Source organism: Rhinopithecus bieti, unplaced genomic scaffold (assembly GCF_001698545.2).
Source record: "Rhinopithecus bieti isolate Rb0 unplaced genomic scaffold, ASM169854v2 scaffold_23925, whole genome shotgun sequence".
Classification (NCBI taxonomy): Eukaryota; Metazoa; Chordata; class Mammalia; order Primates; family Cercopithecidae; genus Rhinopithecus; species Rhinopithecus bieti.
In genome coordinates this window covers 497,935-519,972 of record NW_016811042.1, presented here as the reverse complement: position 1 = coordinate 519,972, position 22,038 = coordinate 497,935, and the positions used below count along the sequence as shown (strand labels likewise).

General features: G+C 33.4%; 1 protein-coding gene across 1 annotated transcript in view; it reads right to left on the bottom strand.

Annotated features, from left to right (window-relative positions):
• Positions 1-22,038, bottom strand: part of NUF2 (NUF2 component of NDC80 kinetochore complex) — a 32,054-nt gene that overhangs the window by 3,684 nt on the left and 6,332 nt on the right. The window contains 10 exon segments of the mRNA XM_017893428.1: positions 3,220-3,355; positions 4,348-4,523; positions 6,484-6,624; positions 8,395-8,559; positions 11,878-11,940; positions 12,820-12,916; positions 14,237-14,310; positions 15,482-15,579; positions 21,358-21,419; positions 21,915-21,991. Coding sequence (XP_017748917.1) covers positions 3,220-3,355; positions 4,348-4,523; positions 6,484-6,624; positions 8,395-8,559; positions 11,878-11,940; positions 12,820-12,916; positions 14,237-14,310; positions 15,482-15,579; positions 21,358-21,419; positions 21,915-21,991 — 1,089 coding nt within the window.

Sequence of the window (22,038 nt, the reverse complement as noted above, 5' to 3'; positions counted from 1 at the left end):
GGATCACGAGGTCAGGAGATCGAAACCATCCTGGCTAACACGGTGAAACCCCGTCTCTACTAAAAAAATACAAAAAACTAGCCGGGAGAGGTGGCGGGCGCCTGTAGTCCCAGCTACTCGGGAGGCTGAGGCAAGAGAATGGCGGGAACCCGGGAGGTGGAGCTTGCAGTGAGCTGAGACCCGGCCACTGCACTCCAGCCTGGGTAACAGAGCCAGACTCCGTCTCAAAAATAAATAAATAAATAAAAAAAAAAAAAAAAAAGAGCGCTGTATGTATGAAGGGCTATGTACATGTATGAAGAGTACCACCATGTAAAAGCAATCATGAAATTAACTTGGTGATTGTCTGGATGTCAGGATTATCTAAAGCAAGTCCAAAATTTCAATGTTTTGTGATAGAAAATGATGCCATTGAGAAATACAAAGAAATTTATGAAGAAGTTGAGCAAAAGAGAGAAAAAGAAAAGGGAAAGACAGAAAGTGAAGAAGAGGTCAGATGTGGGAAAATGTTGAATGTAATTTTAAAATATTATTTTTGTTGTGAGTGGCCAGAACAAGAAACATAGATTTTTGAAAGCTATCCAAATGAAGATAATAATTAAAACTAGAAGAGATAAATTATCTATGGGAAAGAATATTTAATGAAAAAAGACTATGATGATCACAAAATGCAACAGAACTGCACAAAGAACAATTTGGCAATCATAATATATCCTTTTTTCTCTTCAAGGATGATTATAAAGTAAGCTAAGGAGAGTTCTTTGACACAAAGTATTTGATTTTACCAAAGTATTTAGAGACCTTCTCATTTGTGTAACAAATAGATATCACAATGTAGCCTGAATCAAGGTAGGTAAGAACAACTTAGCAAGTTGAACAATTGTACTCAAAGTTTTGATCAATAGTTCTATGCCTCTAGGATGAAAAAATTGCAATGCAGCAAAGGACCTTGTTCTAGTAAACATTTTTATTTTGAAGAAAAATGTATGCAGATCAAATCTGAGGTGACACTAAGCAATGAGAAATAGTTACGGTGGAAGATAGAATGATAGATTTAAACTAACCTTGACATTTTGAAATCTAGGTTGAAATAAAGACACTAAGCAATGAGAAATAGTTACGGTGGAAGATAGAATGACAGATTTAAACCTTGACATTTTGAAATCTAGGTTGAAATAAATAAAATAAAACCTAAAATAGTAAAATTCTGAATTAAAAGTAACAGTTGCACTAAAGTATGGTGAAAAACTCTTAACATGGCAGAACTGTATGTGGAAAAGACAGGAGTCCTTTAGTTGATCACAGGGTCAATATGAGTCAAAGGCGAGATGCTGTTGCTAAAAATCCACCCCAATATTATGCTTTATTAAAAATGTGTTTTGGGTCTTGTTGGTCACATCATTATTTTGGAAGATTGTGTTTAGCAATGAGTTCTAAACCTTAAGCAGAATAATGACAAATAGGAAATAGAGATGACAATAAATAGGACAGTAATAAATCTGAAAATGAAGCTATATAAAGAATGGTGGAAAACTGGGACTAATTATCCTGAATATGAGAAGGCTGAAAGAAACCATGATCATTATCCTCAAATGTCTGAAGGGTTATTAAGCAGAAAAGGATACACATTTGCTCCACAGAGAAGATCTGGGCTGACTACAGAGTATAGAAATAAATATTTTAAACTCAAAATAAGAGACAGAATTTAAACAATTAAAGCTGCCCTAGTAGAACAGCTTGGGTGACCATACCCATTGAAAACTCTATACCACTGAAAACAATTAAGCCAAGCCTATCAGTGGTTCTCAAATGCCACATTAAAAAACACAATTTCATGGGCCCCATTGCTGGAGATGCTAATCAATGTGTTTGGGTGAGGATTTGTTCATTTTAAAATTCCTCACTGAATTCGAATACACAGCTAGTTTTAAGAAACACCATGCTAGATGACCTTTCAATTCTATAAATATTTCTGGAAAGCATACTACACATAAGGCAGCATTCTAGGAATGGTTTGACATGATATGCTAAGGTTAACATTAGACAGTTGCTACCGTTAAGAAATGGCAAACGTAACTGGCAACACATACAGGCATAAAACTCAAAGTAATATAAGGTAGGCATGGGTATTTCATAACAGACAAAGATGCCTCGAATTTCAGTTAGTAACTAGTTACTAATTTGTTAGTAACTGGTTCACTAACTGTTCCTAGACCACATTATAACATATAAATATTTGTTGATTAGATTTGGTTAAGAAGCAGGACTAAATATCTGCTAAGTCTTTCTAATCGCCATACTAGACAGACTGACTCTTAGTGAATATCAAGTTAAGAGGCAGGAAAAAGAAAAGTAGTTGAGGTATACAAAAAAAAAAGGAAAAAAAAAAAAAAAAAGAACAGAAAAAAGCAGGCCAGTGTATTGCGAAGACCATGGAAGTGAAATCCCAACCATTTTATTTCTTTTACTTCCAGTTTCCCTCTTCCTTTCCTTGCTCCATTCCCTTTTCTTTCCTTCCTTTTAACATTGCCTTAAGATAATGCTCACATGTGCAAGTGCTAACACCACAATTTTTCTGGGGGATAAGGTACTGAGAACAGATAAGGGAATTGTCTATTGTGGCTCTGTTAGTAGTAAGAATTTTTACAAATTGGGTGTGGATAGCAGAAAGTAATGGCAGCAGATGTTTAAATATTTATCAGGTATCAGTGGTTTTAGAAATCTGGATGTAAGTTGTCAATGTAGACAAGGTAAAGAATGAAAAAAAAATAGGCTAAGGGATTTTGCATAATAAATAGCAATTTTTTGTGATTTCTGGCAGAGCAGTTTGAATTATTGTTCTGGTAGAACACTCTTGAAGATATAAATCAAACTTCAAAAGATAAGGCGAGAATAAATATATAATAAATATATCAGAAATAGACTACTTGTTAGAGACAGTGGCAGTTAAAAGGATAGAAACAGGCAAACCTTTTATGTTTAGCATTGTACTAGCATTTTAAAGATAAAATGTAGGAGACAAGACGCCTGTTCTCATTAAACTTAGGACTGTTTGTGAAGCTTTACGGTAAATATATTCAAAACAAGAATAAAAAGTAATTTTAGGTATCATTAAAAGTCTCATTACACACAGAGACCAAGTAAGCTGTTTTGTTTCAGTTAACAACTCAAATACATATGAGATTATCTGAAATTAACTTCTTATGAACACACATTCACCTGGGACTTCAGTTTCTCCCTTTCAGCAGCATCTTTTAGTTGTTGAATTCCAAGTTTAATTTTTTGGATTTCTTGATTAATTGTGGTTACTCGTTCATAGACAGCACCTCTTTTTTCTTGAACTTTATTGCAATCCCTAAAAGACAATCAAGACAGCTAATATTTAATCTTCTTCAGTAACTAAAAAGGCAAACACAATTCTAGTTTTGATTCCAAAGTGACCACGTGTCAGTATTTGTTTGACAAACCTAAAACTCTTCTCAAGATATAAAAGCAAAGGCACGAAAACCCCAAAGAGTGGTGCTATAATCACATCATAACATAGCATGAACTATTTCTCTCAATATATTAATGAGATTTTTTTTTTTTTCCTCATTGGTGGGTCAGTGAATGAGTAAATAAATAAACACATTTTTTAAATGAAGATTTTTTAAGTTACATTTCCCCAGTTGTACACACTTAGGTGTGAATCAGTTTAACTTTTCTACAAGGCAGTTTGGCAACAAATATAAAATCCTTAGGTTCTGCCCTTTTTCATATGCATGAGGCAGTATGAAGGAAATACTCAATGATCTCTAACATACCTTTTAGGAACTGAAGGAATGGCATCATAGACATATCTGGGGCAGGTATTTTAAAAACACATTCTTACAACTGATGGGTACTTTACTAATAAAGGACCCTAACATACTAGCTAAAAACATACTTGCATACTTAGGAAAGTATTACTTCTTACCTGAATATAAGACTTTTTCCTCAAAACACAAATGTTGTAACTCTAAAGACCAGCTGGACTATAAGATAGGCCAGTTAGTTCATTCTGATGCAAGCTAAACCACTATCTCTAAAGTGCACTGAAATAATCAGTAGCATCAGAACCCTTCTGAAGAATGATGCAAAGGAATTGGAACTGTATATCTAGGAAAAGAGTAGCTAAGCCATCTCTATATCTAGACCTAGCAGTATAAGTTTTATAATTAACTCATCTATTTTAGTCAACTAAAAGTGAAATAAAGATAAAACTGTTTAAACTCTTTTGAAAATAGAGGTTTTGAAATCCTGGGGGAAAAATGTATTTGCTTTTCATAGTCACTTTCTAATACACTAAAATTGAAAACAACTTCATACTCAATTACTGTGCGTTTGTATTGCTTAACGTCTTCATGTTTCTTATTTATTTTGAATTGTGCTGTGGCAAGTTTCTCCTTCTTCACAATCATCAGCCTTTTGAACGAATTTTCTTCAGTCTTCAATTTCTTCAGTTCTGACTCATCACTCTCAATTTGGTCCTCTAAGTTCAGGCTCTGTATTTTATAAGAAGTATTTAAAGTCAACATAACCAATGAGGATTTATAAATAAAATGAAAGAGTATTTTCTAGGATGAACTATAATTAAACACAATTTTTAAAAGAGAGAAAACTCTAAAGCCTGAAAGCCTGGCAGAAAAATGCAGACGAACCAGAAGAGACAACAGGGAGGCACCAGAGATACTGAGAAAGGACATGACAACTAGAGAGGTGTTTTCATCACGTTATTCTATCAGCACAGACTGAAAGGGAGGCATGTTAAGATTAGCTAAGAGACTAGAGTTGAGGGGGTTAGGATCTGAACTAAAGTAGTAAAAATAAAGGGAAAAGGGTAGGTGTTAGAAACAATTCAAAGCAGTAGATACACATCTCTTTTGGGTGACCCGATGGCAGATGGGGGACTATGTAGTTGGGAAAGAATACCTGGGGCAATCTCACCTTCTAATCCCTACTTATCTCAAAAAAGAAATTGTTTATCAAATGTAATGTTAGTTATCCTGGAGGTGCAGTCTGGATGAAGATGATCAAGTTAAGAAGTAAAAAAGGATTTTCAAGCTTGTAGCCTGAGAAACTGCCATTAGCTCTCATTTCTTCAGGGCAGAGGACTACGTCATAAACTTTAAATTTCTCCATAGGTCCTAGATACAGTGTTGGGCACTAAGTTGGAACTTTCTTTCTGATGCTAACATCATTTCCAACTGGTAGAACAAATTTAAAATCCCATGACAGTAGTTCGTTCTCCTTATCCATGGCTTCACTTTCCATGGTTACAGTTATTCCTGGTCAACTGTGGTCTAAAAATATTAAATGGAAAGTATTAGAAATAAACAATTCATAAGTATTAAACTGTGTGCTGTTCTGAGTACTGTGATTAAATCTTGCACCATCCTACTCCATCCCACCCTGGATGTCTGTGTGTGTGTGCTTTTGAGATGGGGCTTCACTCTGTCACTCAGACTGGAGTGCGGTGGAATGATCATAGCTCACTACAGTCTTGACTTCCTGGGCTCAAGTGATCCTCCCACCTCAGACTCCCAAGTGGCTGGGACTACAGACATACACCATCATAGCTGGCTAACTTTTTAAATTTTCTGTAGAGATAGCATCTTGCTATGTTGTTCAAGCTGGTCTCCAACTCTTAGTCTCAATGGTCCTCCCTCCTCAGCCTTCCAAAGCTCTGGGATTACAGGCTTAAGCCACCATGCCCAGCCCTGACCCTGGAAGTGAATCATCCCTTTGCACAGCAGATTCATGCTGTATCCACTACTGGCTCTCTAGTCATCAACATCCAACCGTCAACATCATAGTGCCTTGAGGATCTAGGATCACATGAAGCAGATGATCCTTACTCTGATGTATGGTCAGAAGGTTAACAGTAGCCTAGCAATATCTCACTTCAATTATTTATCTAGGCATTTTATCATCTCACATCATCACAAGAAGAAGGGTGAGTTTAGTACAGTAAGATATTTTGAGAGAGAGATCACATTCACATAACTTTTATTACAGTATATTGCTATAAATGCTCTTTTATTAGTAATTATTATTAATCTCTTACTGTGCCTAAGTTTTAAATTCAACTTTATCATAGGGATGTACGTATAGGAAAAAACATAAATATAGGGTTTGTTACTATCCACAGTTTCAGGCATCCCCTGGGGGTCTTGAAATGAATCCCCTGAGGATAAGGGGGAGCTACTGTACTATTTTCCAACCTATACACAGCAATGTGCTGGGTTAGTTATTAATTTCATCTGAAGGTTAAAAATTGGGTCTTGCTACTGCTATATTTAAAAAGAAAAGTGTCATTTTCATAGCATACACTGCCACATCTATTATATTGTAGAATGACCCTGCTTTTCTTTAGGAAAACAGTAACGAAAAGTGAAAGCAAAATCCAAGGAACTATAGTAAACTGTATATAACAAAGACATAAAAATTCCATACAATACAAACCTCCTTTAAGATACTGGCTAATTTTTCCCTATTATCTGAAAGGTCCTGTATTTTCTTTTGATACAACTGCACTTCCAACTGACATGAAGGCAGACAGTCAACTGAATCTCCATAGACTTCATATTTCTCCACCACTTCTTGCTTTGAAAGACAAAAAACAAAGACCACAGTTTGATATTCTTCTTAATGAAGCTGCAGTAATATCAATTTGTTTGCTCTTAAATAATTTCTGCATTTAATACTGAAACCTTAAGAGCAGGGAATAATTAAATTTCTAGGTCAGTAATACAGCATTATTACTGACATGTGTTTAAGCACAAATAATTGTTTTTTAATTGCCAAGTATCTTCAAACAAAGGAAAAGTGCCATAATTTTACTAAATTACTCGATGAAAGACCTTCCAAAAGTTATTAATGATGATATTAAAATAGTTTATTTTGCTAATATTCAAACTATTTCTGATTACTCCTGGGCTATCCATCATATTACTCATTTATAATCTTCCTATTCATTTGTATAATAACAACTACTACAGTTAATTCTTTTAAAAAGATTAACTCCTCATCTAAAATTACAAAATGAACATATATTTACTTCAACCATGGTAACAATACAAAGACTCCTTCCCTTATTCTCACTAGCCTACCCCTCGATCTACCTAATTTTTTTTTTTCTTACTAATTTGCAATCTTTGCAAATCATGGATATAATCCCTCTACCTGTCATATGCACTGTAATTATGTTCTAATATGTCTACTTTTCTCTCTAGATTTTCTGTTTCCAATCTTAATTTAAAAAATCTATCCCAGTCCAAGATTATATAAATGTTCTCCTAAAATCAGTAAAACTTAAATTTTTTAAGGTAAATTTTAATACATATAAAATTTATTTTGTAAAAGAGCAAAGTGTAGGCCCAACACCCTTTTCTTCTAGATGAATAGCTAATTGAGCCAGAACTGTTTCTTAAATAAATCATCCTTTTCTCATTAATACTCAAATCTATTTCTGGGTTCTCATTTCTGTTCTGGTGATCTTTGTCTGTTCTTGTGTGATAATCTTAATTTTCAAGAAAGAATTGGATAACAAATTCAAAGACAAACTACATATGTTTTTTAAATTAATAGTTTAAAAACAATGCTTCACAAAAGATGGTAAATTGTCTGCCCACTTCTAAGTTTGTATTGCACCACATCAATCCAGCTCCTACATAACCCATAATCTTGAACATACCTTACTCCCTACTACCTCACAGAATTCACATATGCTGTTCCCTCTGCCTTTCATGTTCTTCCATATACAATGAATTGGGCCTTGGTACTGCTATGTTTAAAATGAAAAGTGTCTTTTTTTAATGCTAGCATCTGAAGAATGGTAGCATTCTTCCTTCCCTCTTCCACCTGTACTTCCAGCCCAACACTAAACTGGGCTCTCCTTATTACATTATTTCAAAGCACTCTATACTTCCTTTCCTCTCTTTCTGATACTATTAATAGATTTTAATTTTTCAAGCAGTTAGACAGTCACAGCAAAATTAATCAAAAGGTACAGAGATTTCTCATATACCCCTATCCACACACATGCATACCTTATACTTTGTTATAGTATATATTATAATTTATAATTACAATTGTTTGTAAAATTACTTAATACTTTTCTCCCTTGTAATAAAGTAATTAAATCTCATGACCCAGCATTTCTGTTTTGATCCCCCAGAGCAAAGCCTCGAAAAATTGTTGCATAATTGAACAAATGTCTTGAAATTATATTTATTTTCCCCATATCCACTCTAGAGAAAAGCTACAAAGAAATAAGGTCAAAAAAAGTTTAAGAGGAAGTATAGATAATTCAGAAATCCAAAAAATAACACATAATTAAACAAGAATTTGTTTTGTTTTTTTTTTTAAAGATACAAATGCATTAAAATAAAAGAAAACTCACTCTGGCGTTTTAAGCTTCTGGACCGTATCTTTCATTTTTTCTTTATAATTCTTTAGCTTTTCTGGAGAATCCACAATTTTTGTTTTTAAACTCTCTTGTATTTCTTTCAAAGAAACCACTGACAATTTTAGTTCATTCTGTTGAGAAAACATTTTTACATATTAGATATAAAAAACTTGGTGATTTACCATTCTAGTATAATGGGAAAGAACAAAGAAATTAGGTCCATGTTCTCTGTAATGGGGGTAAAATTAAATTCTGAACACATCACTTACCTACTTAATTGCTCACATTTGTCTGTAGGCCAAAGATCAAGCTCCTCCTTAGCAGGACATTCAAAGCCTTTCATTACATGGCTCTTACTCTCTTCCTGTCTAGTCTCATCTCCCACCAGTTCCCTACTGCACCCTACAATGTGGTAATTCTGACCTTATGTTTAGACAAGTATAAGTGTTCTTTCTTTGACCAGTAGGGTCCTCCTAGAATATCATTATCCCACTCCTGTCTACCTGCTAAATTTGTACTGATCCCTGAAAATCCTGCTCCCATTTTCTCTACATTTCTTCTTTAAATAGTACAATTTTTGTACGTGCAACTCTATAATTTTGTACTTGATATGTGTTTTGTAAGACTGAGCAAATTGGAGTTGTGAAAATGTATCTTGGTTTTCCAAGTACCCAAATAAAGTTACAGCACTGAGAAGGTGCTCACTACATGCTTGCTGAATGAAAACAAATTCCCTTCTCCTGAATTTCAAAAATGAATGTAACTATTCAAAGAATTGAAGTGAAGGGTGGCTGGAAATTGTCTTGAAAGTTTGTTGTTTTAAGTCTGAAATTATGTCAAAAAAATTCCTATAAATTTTCTTCTCAGATATTTGTTGATAAGTTGTATTTACATTGTCTGGGGACCCTCTATGACTCTATGTACTAACAGGAAAGATTTTCCAGATATATTAAGTGAAAGAACCAATTCACAGATCAACATATAAGACATAAATACATTTCTATAAAAACAGAACAACAAAATAGTGACACATGATTATGTGCCTCTATATGTGTATGCATATGGTGTCGGAAAAAGGAAGGGAATAGTACTACCTCAAGGTAAAATGGGCTGAGAGGAGGCCTTTCACATTTCGTACCCTTCTCTCTCTCTCTCTCTCTCTCTCTCTCTATATGTATACTCCCCTCTCTATATATACATATATATACGTGTGTGAGTGTGTGTGTATGTAAAGAGAGAATATTTCATAACAAGAATGTATTACTGTGTTGTGTAATTTGTCTAAATATTTTTAACTTAAAAGAAAAGATTCTTACTTTTTGATCAGCTAACTCAGAGGCCAAAACTGCATGTTCGATATAATGTATTCCTATAATTTCTGTATATTTTGTTATTTTATTCTTAGAGTTCTGCAAATCACATTATCTACTCTCTTTTAATGCTCTACAAGATTAGAGGTTATTTTCCTTACAATAGTGTTAACTTTCATCACTTGTCTCCTCTTTATAAAAGGTCTAAACTTGATAAGTACAAAGTGTTTGTTTTAACTTGGATTTAAAGGGGACAGAAAGAAGTAAATAATAAAATTGAGCCATAGGAAGTACTACTCAGATGAAAGCATTTCCCAATTTAAAAAATGATAGAAAAATAAGGGAAATATAATACCACAGTAAGTTTCTCAAGGATCTAAAGTATACATGTTAAAATAATAAGGAAACTATAAAAGTATAATGAGAAAATATAGTATTAAAAAATAATCTGATGAATAGGGCAGTCCTTTCTATGTACACAATTAAAGCCAAAAAACATAAAGGCCTTATCTATAAATTTTATTACATAAAAACATAAACCTTTTAATGGGCAAAAAATATATAAATTTGACAGACAAATATATGGAGAGCTAAAATCCCTAATTCATGGAGTTTATTGAAAAATAAATAAGTGGCCAGGTGCGGTGGCTCACACCTGTAATCCTAGCACTTTCGGAGGCCGAGGTGGGTGGATCACTTGAGGTCAGGAGTTCAAAACCACTCTGGCCAATATGGTAAAACCCTGTCTCTACTAAAAATACAAAAAAATTAGTCGGGAATGGTGGCAGATGTCTGTAATCCCAGTTACTTGGGAGGCTGAGGCAAGAGAATCCCTTGAACCTGGGAGACAGAGGTTGCAGTGAGCTGAGATCATGCCATTGCACTCCAACGTGGGCAAAAGAGTGAGACTCCATCTCAAAAAATAAATAAATAAATAAATAAATAAATAAATAAGGTACACAAACAAGTAATATACAAAATAAGAAATTATAAGAAATCACTAAGCAAGATTGCCAAAATCACTAGAATTAAAGGAATTAAATTAAAATGAGATTTTTTTTGGCCTGGCGTGGTGGCTCTTGCCTGTAATCCCAGCACTTTGCGAGGCCAAGGAGGGTAGATCACGAGGTCAAGAGTTCAAGAGCAGCCTGCATAATATGGTGAAACCCCGCCTACACTAAAAATACAAAAATTAGCTGGGCATGGTGGCACGAGCCTATAGTCCCAGCTGGTCAGAAGGCTGAGGCAGAATTGCTTGAACTCAGGAAGTGGAGGTTGTGGTGAGTCAAGATCGTGCCACTGCACTCCAGCCTGGGTGACAGAGTGAGACTCTGTCTCAAAAAAATAAATAAATAAAATAAATAAAAATAAAATGAGATTTTTTTTTTCAATATAACAGCAACAAAGATTTTAAAAGCCTGAAAACATCCAATTTTGGCAAAGGTGTAGGGAAATGGACAGTCTCTTGTTCTACTGGTAGTAATATAAATTGGTATCTTTCTAGAAATCAGTTTGGCTGCATTGGTCAATTTTACATGTGTATTTCCTATGACCCAGAAATCCTAAACAAAAAAATTTATTTTAAATAAAAGCAGCGTGTTGCAGAAATGTATGTATGTACATATGTATGCATATGATACACATATACATATATTTCTGTTTAATAGCAAAAAATTAGAAGCAATGTGAAAGTCTATCAGTAGGGGATTAAAAGGATCTACAAGACAGCATATACATATAATGCACAACTAGATGCAAGCATTAATATAAATGAGGATCTATTTAAAACTCATACCTGTGTTATATTACTAAATGGGGAAAAAAGAAGGTAAGACGTATTGAGCCTAATATCATTTATGTAAAATTACACACGTATATTTACATATGCATAGCAAATACAATCTTTGACATACATCAGATTGTATAGTGAGCTTTCAAGTGATTTTTACTTTCTTCATACATTTCTGTGTTTTGGTATTTTTTAAAACAATAGTCATCTATTATATTTAAGTTGAAAAGATTGCTTCATTTTGAGGGGAAAAGGGAGAAACATTTGACAATAATAACACACACAGCTAAAATACTCCTCCACACAATATATTCAAACTTCAAATGCTAGTGAAAAGAAAAGATGTTTACCAAACGCTTGGTTTTCTCTGAAATATTTGACTTCTTTTGGGAATTTCCCTCTTGCAGCACTATCTAAGGGAAAAAGCAAACACATGTTTTATAATGATTCAAAACGTTCAGATTTAGCCACTCACTGCTGTCTCATAAAATTAAGGTAAGAAAGGAGTTAAATGTGTTAGATCAGATACTCTTTTAAACTTTCTCTGCTCATGATGCTCCTAAGCCAAAAGAAATATCTAAGAGCTCCTTTACTAAGTAGTTAAGTCCAAATAACGGCCTAAGTATTTATGTCCTAACATTGTAGCCCTTTGAAAAATAATACATATAAGTTGAAAGAAAAATTTTTTATTTTGTTTTTAAATAACCTTGAGTACTTCCTAGTTAGATGTATGTACCTATGGGCACTGCATACATTCATGTACCTTGGAGCGTGTATTTCAGACTGGATATAGAATTCTCATTTCCTATGTCACAGTGATTTTTACATTGTACTTGCTTTTACCACAGCAAATGCCAAAACCCTAGCTTCACAAGGATATGAAAGGAATGTGACCAAAAATGGAAACTGTGAACTTCCTTGAATTCAAGGATATGACAGATGCTGAGTACTACAGTGGTTCCCTTGAAAATTCAAGATATTTTGACGCATTCTTGAGAGTTTACTGCAGTATCCAGGGTGCCACAGTGCATGGTTTGGAAGCAGCAAAACCAGACCTAGGAAAACCCTAAAAAATTCTATTCAATAAGACAACAAAAAACTTTGCCAACAAAACCCATCATGGTTCTAGATGGTTGAGAGAAGTATGTATCCATTATAAGGGGCACAAATAGGCACAGAAATATATTCTATTTCTTTGGTAATAGAGAAAGAAATGTGCTGTTACTATATGTCCCACCACATCTACAAACAAATTTTATTTTTTAAAGTTTAAGGTGCCTCACAACAGATACCGTTTTCTGATGAAAATCCTGATTTAGTGATTGTTGTAGCTCCTGAATACCATCTGAAAGTTGCTTGAACTCTTCTTGCTCTTCAACTGGAACAGAACTTAACACAGCAAAATAGATTAAAATACTGCTCTTCACTTTTGAAAGGCTAAAATGAAATACCTGTCCTCAAATAACTTAGATAAAGAAATCGTCTACTTTTATATTTCTGAATTACACCCTTTCATGTGGCAACCATTTAAAATGAATGATCTGGCCTCTACTACAGGCAGAAAATAAAAATCAAATGAGCTCCTTCAGTTTTCTACTATCAAATCTATGGATCCATCCACATACATACCTATCCTTTCTAACTTCACTCCTAATAAAATGAATATTGTATTCCTTCTGGTAATGCTGATTTCTCTACCTCTGTACTGGCTATCATCGCCTCACATCTCTTACTCCCGTATCATCCATTCTTCCACTACTAGTCCTTCCTTACAACACTTACATGTGTTCAAGTCTCTTCTATATGAATATTTTGAATGTTATGAATGTTTTCAAATTTAGTTTTTGCCTATCTGATATATTAGCTGTTTTTATGTATTTTAAGCCTTTGTCTATTTTTTTTTAAAGTTATACTTTTTCCTATCAGTTTATAGGGCTGCTTTGTAGTTTTGTATATTATATTTGTATATTAGGAATATTACATGGGTTTTGTTATTAGAGTTGTAAGGCTTTGTGGCATGTGCTGCAAATTTTCTCTCCACTTTGTCATTCTTCTTTTGATTTAGTTTGTGATATCTTTTACCCTGTTACAGTCTAATGTCTGCCTGTCCCCAGTCTTTTCAGCTTACTGCTGCCTGTAAAGGCAATTTTAACCAGGGGCAGGTTAGAAAATCTCTCACCTAAAACAGATAACCTCAAAGACATCTCTATAAATTAGAAGAGATTTCAAAAATCCTGCTCAAAATCAATATATATATGAGGAAGGCCAAGAAATCACAACTGTTGAGTGATTCTTTTCCCTACATTACCTTTAAGTCAAAAATAAAACAAATAGACAAAAAACTCTGTTGTAAGAGTAAACATTTGATGGAATCAACTGATCTCAAGGAACATAGTCCAGGCAGTTACTGCTCACTTACATAAGACGATATTCCAGACACAAATTAGAAGAGTAAGCTAAAGGCTTTAAACAAATCGGGCTAACACATCAACAACAGAAAAGCCAAAGGATGTATTACATAATTAAGAGTTAGAAGAAAACTAGTTTTCTTTCTTCTTTTTTTTTTAGAAAAGGCAAACTCAAATACCCTGCTATTTATTAAGAGAGATAAAAGAGATTTAAGGTGGACTATAGGGTTGTAAAATACTACTTACAATTCATTTTGCATTTTGAAATTGCATTTATTTTACTTGTAAATCTCCCACTTACTCAAGTCTCTCCAGTTTCATTAATGCCTCCTGGTGTGCAGTGTTTAACTGTTGCATTTTGTCCGCAGAGGATTTCTATTAAAGCAATTTTAATCATCTCATATTAGTGCATTTCAACATAATCAGAGTGTCCAAAATCCTTACTCATACTATAGTTTGAACCATCAGAAATAAGAAATTTAAGATAGAGTTAGGCCTTCATGACAAATGAATTAGGAATTTCTTTACTCAACACAAATGTTGGGCTCTCATCATAGGCACTGAGCTCAAAACTGAGCATTCTCAAGAAGACTAACTTATAGGTCTTGAACTTAAGTAGCTAAGTCTCCTTGAGGAGCCAGATACAAGAATAAAAACCCACAAAATTGCTTGTTGTTTTTAATATAATGGGAACCGACAAGAGTGACATCTAACCCAACTTGGGAAATGGCTCGGAAGAAGGGTGACAGGACATCGTAGAGGTGATAGATGTCTGAGGTGTGTCTTAAAGATAGTGGAAACTTAACCAAGCAAAATTATGAGAGTGTGTGTATGTTGGCACATGAATGTGGTAAGCTTTGAAGATTATATGATGTTTAGGAGGTATAAGCTTAGCATGATTTGTGCAAAGAAGTATGGATCTATATAGCTCAGTGAAGCTGGAGCCTAGGGTCTAAGTGTTTGGAGTTACTCTGGTGCTTTTCTAAGAGTATGGTACCCCATTACTGAAGACAAATGGGAAAAATCACACAGATGACTCATAATCTTGCCAAATTCTCTAAATTGTTGATGAAAGGAAAATGAGTTTCTGTCTGTTAAAGAGATTGCCTTGGACTGAATCTGAGCAACCATGATAAACACCACCACAAACAGTCCAATTATGCCATTATTTAAAAGGCAATATAAACCTTAAATATGTCCATTATTTAATAAAAGCTACATTATGCAAACTTCAAAGAAAAAAATGTAAACATATCAATATTCCCTAACATTTCCTAATAAAGGAAAACAAGCCTCAGCTACAAGATTTTAAAACAAGCAGAACTCAGCCTCTCTATAATGTTACCAAATTTCAAAGAAAATCCGATTCTGAGATATGCTTTCCAGTAACTAAAATCTGCAAGTTTACATAAATATAAAAATGAATTCAATTCTAAAGGCAATACAGCAATTTGCTATCTATGGCAATGATTTCAAAACAGATTATAATGTTCATAACTAATGTTACTGATCTGGCATGTAACCCCAAAACATATTTAAATCTTACATATTGCCAAAGAAATTCCATATACGTCTCACGGCATGCTTCTCTGAAGTGAATAAAGTTGATAATGCCACTTAAAAACCGACTTGTCCGTTTTGCTTCTAAAATAGAAAGCAACACTCTTTAAATAAACCTTTGAACTAACATAATATGAAAATGAAAATTCATCCTCTTCCACTATATATTCTGCTCATAATATATAAAATAAAATTGTATAGGTTAAAATAAAGTGTAGAAAATCTGCTCAAACTTAAAGGTAAGAATTATCTTTGTATTAATAACTTAAAAAAAAAAAGGCAAACCACTTTTGGTCATGAAGGAATAACAGAAACCAGAATTACCCTCCCATATTAAAAAACTAGAAAAACAAATAAAAATACATGAAGCAACAAATTTTAGATGCTGGACAACAGGCAATACAGTATAGCAATCTCCAAGAGAAACAAATGAGGTGAACTCTATTATTGCATCAGCCTATGACTGAAGAGTTTTCAGGCTGTACTCCAGAGAAAGAGAACACAAATAAAACTTGTGAATCTTGCTGGATCAAGAAGACAGAGTTTAGAGTTTGTAGAAGCCAAAGCAACTAGGATTTATGGAACTGAGTATTGAGACGAGGAAGCTGTAAACAGAAAGAGTTCTGGAAATCTGTAGAGGAAACCCCTCAAGTTCTCAGTTAAGTACTAATTAGTTCATGAATAGGAAGAAACTACTAAGGCCAGGAAAACAATCAAAAATATTTAAAGGAATAAAAAAAATCCAGCAACCAACCATGTAATTTGAAGGAATAAAAAAAATCTAGCAACTAACAATGTAAAATTCACAATGTCTGGCATGGGCTAAAAATAACCAGACATGCCAAGAAAAAGGACAACATGATCCATAAGAAAATATAATCAATCAACAGAAACATATTAAAAAATAACACAAATAAATAGATGATAGATTTAGTAGATAAGAATGTGAAAACAGTCTTTATAAATAAATAAAGGGGGCAGAGAAAATAATCAGCCATGTGAAGAAATAAAAGGAAAGATTTTTTTTAAAAGATCTGAATTAAGAGTTGAAAATACCTGAAATAAAATTACATTGATGGGAATAACAGTAGATTAGACCTAAAATAAAAGGCTTCACGAAATTGAAGACATAATAGAAGTCATCTAAAATAAAGGCCAGAGAGAAAAAAATGAATACAATATCTGAGCTGAGAGACAGTATCAAGCAGCATAACTAATGTGTAATTGGCATCCTACAAAAAGAAGGGACAAAAAAACTTTTACAGAATAGTTGAATGTTTTCCAAATTGTATAAAAACAATAACCATATCCAAGGAAGTGAACAAACCTAAATGGGGGGCAGGGGTGGAGGGGGAGGGAAGAAAGAACAGAAAAACAAACAAACAAACAAAAAACACCCAGTGTTTGTTGAATTTAAAAAGCAAGACCCAACCATATGCTGTCTACAAGAAACCCGTTTCAAATATAAAGACATAAGTTACAAGGATGATATGACATGGTAACACTAATGAAAAGAAAACCTGAAGTAGCTATGGTAATATCAAATCAAGTATATTTCAGAGCAAAGACTATGTCATCAAGAGGATATAGCAATTCTAAATGTGTATGCTTCTAAAACTAGAGCTTCAAGGTACATACAACAAAAATTTAAAGAACAGACAAAACAGAAAAACTCACAATCATAGCTGAAGATTTTAACATCTATCAGCAGTTCAATAGAACAACCAGCAAAAAAAAGTCTGTAAGAACCCAGTAGGCTTGAACAACGCTATTAACCAACTGGATCCAATTAACATGTTTAAAACACTCCACTCATCAACAACAGTGCTCATGGAACTTTTACAAGGGTAGACCATGTGGTGGGCTGAATAACAGCAACCAAAGATGTTCAGGTCCTACTCCTTGAAATTTGTGCATGTTATCTTATTTGCAAAGTGGCTTTATAAGTATAATTAAAGATCTTGAAATGAGAAAATTATTCTAGAATAACTAGGTGGGCCCTAAATGCAATCACAGTGTCCTTATAAGAGGAAAGTAGAGAAAGATTGGACTATACACAGAAAGTAGAAAGCAATGTGATCATGAAAGTAGAAAGAAATTTAAATATGCTATACTGCTGGCTTCAATGACAGAAAGAAGTCATGAGCTGAGAAGTGCAACCCTAGAAGTTAGAAAAGGCAAAGAAACTGACTCTCTCCTAGAGTCATCTGAAGGCGCGCAACCTTAGTAACACCTTGGTTTTGGCCCAGTGAAACCAATTTTGAACTTCTGACCACTAGAACTATAGGAGAATAAATGTATGTTATCTTAAGTCACCAAGTTTGTGGTAATTTATTACAGCCACTATAGTGAACAAATACAAACCATATTCTGGGTCATAAAATAAGTCTGAATACATCTAAATGGATTCAAACGATACAAAGTATATTCTCTGATCACAAAAGAAATAACTTACAAATCAGTAACAGAAAAAATTGTGGGAAAATCCCCAAAGTAGGCAACACACTTATAAACAACCCATACATGAAAAAAGAAATCAAAAGGGAAATCAGAAAATATCTTGAACCTAATAAAAATGAAAATACAACATATCAAGGTTTGGGGGATTCAGCTAAAGCAGTGCTAGAGGGAAATTTACAGCAATAAATACTTATATTAGGAAAGAAGAAAGGTATCTAATTAATGGACTCAGCTTACTACCTAAAAAAAAAAAAAAAAAAAAAACTAGAAAAAAAGAGTAAATGAAACCCAAAATAACCGTGAAGAAAGAATAACAATAAGCTCAAAATTCAATAATAATAAAAAAAAGAAGTATAATATAGAAAAGTCAATTAAGTCAAAAGGTGGTTCTTTAAAAAGTGATAAGCTGATAACCAGACTGGTTAGGAAAAAAAAAAAAAAAAGAATAAAGAAACAAATTATTAATGACAGAAATGAGAGGGAAGATGTTATTACCTACCACAATGACATTAAAATAATATGGGAATATAATGAACAATTTTATGTTAACAAATTTGCCAAGCTAAAAATTCCTTTAAAAACATAAATCACCAAAGCTAACTCAGGAGTTTTGACAATAAACAACCAGAATAGCCCTTAACCTATTAAAGAAATTGAATTCTTAATTTATCCCAGAGAGAAAACTCCAATCCAAGATGGATCCACCAGTAAATTCTGCCAAATATTCAAAAAAGAAATAAATAATACAAATTTTACAAAACAATTCCCAAAAATGGAAGAGAGAATCTTTCCAAATGTATTGTATGAGACTGGTATATCTTGATACTCAGATCAGTCACTGCAGTGACATTGCAAGAAAACTACAGAACAATATCCATCATTAACACAGACAAAAACACTTAATAAAATATTAGCAAATCAAATCTAGCAATATATTAAAAATACATCATAACCAATCAGGGCATATCCTGAATGCAAGGTTGACTTGATATTCAAAAATCAAATAATGTAATTTGGTAGATTAAAAAAGAGAAAACCCAAGATTATCTCACTAGAGGCCACAAAGGCATTTAATACCCTTCATGATAAAAACTCTCAGTGAAATAAAGTAAAAATTGTACATTCTGATAAAAAAAAAATCTAAGAAAATCCTACAACTAATACTTAATAATGAAAGACTAAATGGTTTCCCCCTACGATCAGGAACAAGGTAATGATGAATGCTCTCATCATTTCAATTCAACATTATACTAAAAGTCCAAGCCAGTAAAAAAACAAAAAATAAAAAAATAAAAGGCATCTTGATTAGAAAAAAGCCTTGTTCTCAAACAAAGATTAAGAATTATCAATAAGGAAAATCCTAAGGAATCTACAAAAAAAAAATCTACTCAAATAATAAGTGATTTTAGCAAAGTCAATATATAAAATCAATTGTATTTGTCTACACTAACAATAACTAATCAGAAAATTTTAATTAAATTTACAGAACCACTAAAATTTGACTTAGGCATAAATTTAACAAAATTTATTATACAAGGCCTGCACTCTTAAATTTATAGAACATCACTATGAAAAATTTAACAGCCTTAATAAATGCAGAGATATAGCATGCATATGGATCAGAGAACCCAATATTATTAAATTGTCAAATATCCCCCAAATGAACAATACATTCAAAGTAATCTCAGTCAAAATGGCTTTTTCAGGGGGAAGAAGAGTAGAAAGTGACAAGCTGAAAATACTAAAATACATACAGAGATGCAAAGGACCAGAATAGCCAAAATAATCTTGAAAAAGATGAAGAAAGAGAAATAACACTGATTTCAAGACTTACTATAAAGCGAAAGTAATCAAAGTACTGCTTGACATAACAATAGACATACAGATCAATGGAGTAGAAGAGCAAGCTCAAAAATAGACACATATAAATATATAGTCAATTAATTTTTAATAGACTTCCTTTTAAAAGGAGTTTTAAGTTCAAAGTAAATCTGAACAGGAAGTAGATAGTTCCCGTATACCTTGGGTCCCTACACATGTACAAACTCCTCTCCACCAACTTCCTTCACCTGAGTGGTATATTTGTTACAACTGATGAACTTGCACTGACACATCATTATCACCCCAAATCCACAGTTTACATTAGAATTCACTCCTGGTACTGTACATTCTGAGTTTTGACACATGCATAATGACATATATCTACCATTAGAGTAGCATACAGAGTATTGTTACTGCCCTAAAAATCCTTAGTGTTAAAGGGGTCCTATTTATCCCTCCCTCACCACTAACCCCTGGAAACCACTGATCTTTTTACTGTCTCCACAATATTACCCTTTCCAGAATGATGTATAGCTGTGTAGGCTTTGCAGACTGGCTTCTTTCACTTAATAATATGCATTTAATGTTCCTCTATGTCTTCTCATACCTTGCTAGCTAATTTCCTTGTAGTGTTGAATATTTCTATTCTCTAGATGTACTACAGTTTATTCATTCACCTAGGCTACTTTCAAGTTCTGGTAATTATGAATAAAGTTGCTCTGAACAGCTACGTGTAAGTTTTTGTGTGAATATAAGCTTTCGATTCATTTGGGTAAATACCAAGGAGCATGATTGCTGGATTGTAAAGTAAGAGTATGATTGATGCTGTCTTCTCTATAGTGAGTGAGTTCTCACAAGATCTGGTCACTTAAAAGTGTGTGGCACCTTCCCCCTTGTGCTTTTGCTCCACTCTGGCTATGTGACATGTCTGCTCGCCCTTTGCCTTCTGCCATGACTAAGCTTCCAGAGGCCTCTCCAGAAGCAAGCAGATGTCAGCATCATGCTTCCTGTATAGCCTGCACAACTGTGAGCCAATCAAATCCCGTTTCTTTATAAATTACCCAGTCTCAGGTATTTCTTTATAGCAATGCAAGAATAGCCTAATACACACACCAAATCTCTTAACTTATAATAACTTGATGGATAAATATCAAAGCCGAATTAAGGGACAATTAAAGCTAGAATTTTACATTCTGATATAACATAACTATTCTTTTAATGATAAAAGATAATTTCTTTATGGTAAATAGTAATTGTTACATTTCATAAAATTGGTATGATGAACCCACTATGCAACATTATACTTACATTGTTTGTACTCATATTCCCAAATTTATAGAACACTTTTAAATGGAAAGAGTTTCTAAAAAATAAGAAAAACAGCTTTTCTATGGCTCTTAAAAGGAAAAAAAAAATCCAACATGATATTAAAATTCACCCTTAAAATGGGATATACTATTTAAAGCCAATTTCCTTGAAGTTGTTTTTCTTTTTTTTTTTTCTTACATTTACTGATGGAAAGGTGAAGGTGAAATGGTAGATTGAAGCCAGACATTAAAATTGTTTTGAATTCTCACTTACTTGGACATAGAATATCAGCAGTCTCAAAGTCATTCACCCGACAGATGGGCAAAAATGAGTCCCTTGAAGATGAAGTACAAAAAGTCTATTGAAAAGTATTTTGCACATTAAATACTAAGCCATAGGATATAAACATCTTATTTTCAAAAGAGATTTCTGGATATACTTTTAAGGTCAGGGGATGAAGCCAGAAGTCTACTATAATGTATAACCCTACAGCACTGAAATCTATTTTTTCTGTATATTAATCACGTAGTCATGCAATACTAAAGTATAGTTATAGATCCTAATAAACAGTACATAAACTTGGTGATGGTAAACAATTTTAGACGTACAGTATCTTACAAGTTCAACTGAAAATATGCTGAGAAAATGGCACAGTTGGAGGCAGTTCTGTTTGGTGGCAGTCTACAATTTTGAAATTTTGAATGTATATGGGATGAAATGAAGAGGAACATAGTAGCTATTCCTTCCCAAAGAAAATTATGTCTTTAAGAAAACTTAATGCAATATAAATATGAATGTAGACTAAGAAAATAAAATCACTCTTTACTCACAGATGAGTAACTAAATTGCTGAATGGTAAGAAGCCTTCCATTAAATGTGGATACATGACTTCAGAGTTCACTGGCATCTAAATGCAATAAACCACAAAATCAACCGTACACATTGATTAGACAA